Source organism: Engraulis encrasicolus, chromosome 23 (assembly GCF_034702125.1).
Source record: "Engraulis encrasicolus isolate BLACKSEA-1 chromosome 23, IST_EnEncr_1.0, whole genome shotgun sequence".
Classification (NCBI taxonomy): domain Eukaryota; kingdom Metazoa; phylum Chordata; class Actinopteri; order Clupeiformes; family Engraulidae; genus Engraulis; species Engraulis encrasicolus.
In genome coordinates this window covers 7,948,899-7,952,986 of record NC_085879.1, presented here as the reverse complement: position 1 = coordinate 7,952,986, position 4,088 = coordinate 7,948,899, and the positions used below count along the sequence as shown (strand labels likewise).

General features: G+C 49.2%; 1 protein-coding gene across 1 annotated transcript in view; it reads left to right on the top strand.

Moving 5' to 3' along the window:
* The first annotated feature begins 728 nt into the window (after positions 1–728).
* LOC134439442 (uncharacterized) overlaps positions 729–4,088 on the top strand; it is a 3,589-nt gene continuing 229 nt past the window's right edge. The window contains exon 1 of the mRNA XM_063189332.1: positions 729–4,088. This exon is cut by the window's right edge and continues 229 nt beyond it. Within this exon, the coding sequence (XP_063045402.1) occupies positions 729–4,088 (3,360 nt within the window).

Here is a 4,088-nt window from a genome sequence, read left to right as displayed (position 1 = left end):
TTTAGCTGTTTGACAGCAGGACACCTATCCAAGGACTGTAAGAAAAAGAGCTCATGCCCTGATTGTTCCTTTAAGCATCCTGCTATCCTGCACGTTGTGAAGGAAGAGTCAGCACAAGAAAAAAACAGTGCAGATGACAGTGCATCGAATGCAGCGGAAGAAACAAACGCTCTCGTGTCAGCAGGATGTGGAAGAGGTGACCAAACTGGGGCTGGGAACAACGCTTGCATTCTTCCCATCGTACCTGTGCAGATAAGACACAAGAGGGGTTCAAGTATAATCAAGACGTATGCGTTCCTGGATCAAGGAAGCACCGCTACTTTCTGTACTGAGGACTTGGCAAAGAAGTTGAACATCCGAGGAAGAAAGACGGAGTACATTCTTCACACCATGTCACAGGAACAGAAAGTCAGCAGCTATGTCCTAACAGATCTGGAGGTGTGTGACTTAGATGGACAAGACTACATTAAGCTGCCCAATGTGTACACGCACCCAGACATACCTGCAAAGAGAACCAACATACCACAGAGGAAAGATTTGGAGAAGTGGTCTTACCTGAACCGAGTCCATCTTCCAAAACTGGAATCAGAGATTGGCCTTCTCATCGGTTCCAACGCCCACAAGGCTATGGAGCCATGGGAGATCATAAACAGCCGAAACGAAGGTCCTTGGGCTGTGAAGACGGTGAATTCTCAGTGAATCGCATCTCTGTTCTAAGCATAGAAGACATGTTGATGAGGCACTACGAGGCTGATTTCCCCGAACGCCGGTGCGAGGACAAGTCAGAGCCATCACAACATGACAAACAGTTTATGCACACTGTGACAACATCAGCACATCTGATCGATGGCCATTACACCATCAAGCTGCCTCTGAAGGAAGACTCTGTGAAGATGCCATGCAACCGTGGTATAGCTGAGCAACGGCTGAACTCCCTGAAGCGGAAGTTTAACAGAAATGCAGACTTCTTTCAAGAGTACAACAGCTTCATGAACAACATCCTGGAGAAAGGTTACGCCACCAGAGTTCTAGATGAGCAGCTGAGTCGCAGTGACGGGAGAGTGTGGTTCATCCCACACCATGGGGTGTACCACCCGAAAAAGAAAAAGTTGAGGGTTGTGTTCGATTGCGCGGCAACATACCAAGGAGTGTCGCTGAACGACAGACTGCTACAAGGGCCGGACCTTACAAACACCCTAATCGGAGTGCTGCTGAGGTTCAGGCAGGAGCCTGTCGCACTGATGGCGGACATCGAATCCATGTTCTACCAGGTGCGGGTTCCAGACGAAGACGCGGATTTGTTGCGCTTCCTTTGGTGGCCAGGCGGCAATTTGAACAAACCTGTGGAAGAGTACAGGATGTGCGTGCACCTCTTCGGAGCCACGTCGTCCCCCAGTTGCGCTTCGTATGCGCTCAGGAGAACAGCACAAGGCGCAGCTGCAACTACTTCACCAGAAGCCGCAGAGACAGTCCTCAAAAACTTCTATGTGGACGACTGTTTGAAGTCAGTTGCCACCGAAGAGGAAGCTGTGCATCTTGTAAAGGAGCTGACGGAGTTGTGTGCCAGTGGCGGCTTCCACTTAACCAAGTGGGTAAGCAACAGTAGGGCCTTGCTGTGCTCCATCCCTGGCGACGAAAGAGCAGCTGAAGTCAAAGATCTGGACTTGCAGCAAGACGAACTACCAGTTGAACGAGCGTTAGGCGTGCAGTGGTGCACAAGTTCCGATAGCTTCAAGTTCAAGATTCAGCTGCCTGACAAGCCATGCACAAGACGAGGCATCCTTTCAGTTGTTAGTTCGGTGTATGACCCGATGGGGTTTTTGGCGCCACTACTCCTGCCCGTCAAGCTCATTCTGAGAAACCTTTGCAAGAACAAACGAGGCTGGGATGAGGAAATCTCAGAGAAGCCACAACGAACATGGAAGAAGTGGCTAGCAGACCTTGACAAGCTGTCAGAGCTCAGCGTGAGCAGATGTTTCAAGTCCAGCTCATTCGGAGTCACAAAGGTCGCACAAATTCACCATTTTTCCGACGCAAGTCAAGACGGATACGGGGTTGTGTCTTACCTCCTGTTGACGAATGAGCAAGAACAGAAACACGTTTGCTTCTTGATGGGCAAGTCCCGAGTTGCTCCGCTTAAGCAAGTTACGATCCCAAGGATGGAGTTGACAGCCGCCATGGTCTCAGTCAAGGTTGACCGAATGCTAAAAGAAGAACTTCAAGTTCCCTTGACACATTCCATCTTCTGGACAGATAGTACGACTGTACTAAGGTACATTGAAAATGACGCTCTTCGTTTCAAGACGTTTGTGGCTAACCGCGTCTCTTTCATTAGAGAAGCCACCACAAGAGCTCAGTGGAAGTATGTCAACACCTCCCAGAACCCAGCTGATCAAGCTTCAAGAGGCTTAAAGATAGAGAGCTTCATGTCAAGCGACAACTGGTTTCAAGGGCCTAGCTTCCTGAGCGAGCCTGACCACTGGCCAGAGCAACCTGAACAGTCTACTTACCTGTCAGAAAGTGATGAAGAGGTGAAGACATCAGCTGCTGTATCGTGCACGAATCCAGTGGTCGACAACACAGAGCCAGTGAACCAACTTGTGGAGCATTACTCCAGCTGGTACAGACTCAAGAAGGCAACTGCTTGGATTCTGCGCCTAAAAGAGATACTGCAACACCTGAGTGAGAAAAGAAAAGAATTAGTGAAAGCTGTGAAAGAATCTGAACATGACACAGAAAAACACAAAGCAATGGTTGAAGAACAAATGAACACCTGTAAAAAGAACTTGGAAAAGAAAATGCTCACAGTTGAAGAGCTATCCAGAGCAGAAATGGAGCTGATCAAATACAGTCAGAGACAGACCTATGCTGAAGAAATAAAAGTTCTACAGAAAGGAAATAAAAATGTGAAAAGAACCAGCTCAATTTTCAAATTGGATCCATACTTACAAGATGGTGTTTTGAGAGTAGGGGGCCGCCTGAACAGATCAGCGATGCCTGAGGAGGCCAAGCATCCTTTCCTTCTGTCGAAACAACACAGAGTAGCCTACCTCATTCTCCACCATACCCACCTAGAAACCGGATGCGGCGGCAGAAATCTTGTCCTGGCAAGACTAAGACAACGATATTGGATACCTAGAGCCAATGCAGCAGCAAGAACAGTGATCACAGAGTGCAACCTCTGTAAAAGACTGCATGCAAAGGCTGGGGAACAGAAAATGGCAGACTTGCCACAAGATCGTCTGCTACCCGACAAACCGCCTTTTACAAACACAGGCATGGACTACTTTGGTCCTTTTGAGATAAAAAGAGGACGAGCCAAGGTCAAACGGTACGGAGTGCTCTTCACATGTCTGACAGTCAGAGCAGTGCATATAGAAGTCGCATACTCCCTCGACACGGACTCGTGTATCAACGCTCTACGTCGGTTCCAAGCCAGACGAGGCCAAGTGTCTGTCATCCGTTCCGACAACGGCACTAATCTGGTCGGTGCAGAGAGAGAGTTGAGACAAGCCTTGAAAGAACTGGACCAGAGCCGCATCAATGAAGCTATGATGCAGAAGGGAGTGCAGTGGCTGTTCAACCCGCCTGCTGCATCTCATCATGGCGGCATATGGGAACGTCAAATTCGTACCGTGAGGAAGGTCCTGCGTTCTGTTGTAAGGCAACAATCGTTAGATGATGAAGGACTGCAGACTTTCCTGTGCGAAGTTGAGAGCATCATCAATGGGAGACCTATTACAACCAACACAGATGACCCCAACGACCTCGAGCCGTTAACCCCAAATCATCTACTCCTGTTGAAGACGCAACCCAGCATGCCACCTGGTGTGTTCAGTAACGACGATGTCTACGCACGACGGCGCTGGAGACAAATTCAGTATATGACTGATTTATTCTGGAGGAGGTGGACCCAGGAGTATCTGCCACTATTGCAAGAGCGGCAAAAATGGCTTGGATTGAAGAGGAGCTTCAAGGTTGGAGATGTCGTCCTTGTCGCGGATCCATCCCTGGCCAGGAACTGCTGGATGCTGGGCAGAATCACCAAGGTCGTGCCAGACTCCAGAGGGGTGGTCCGAAGTGCTGAA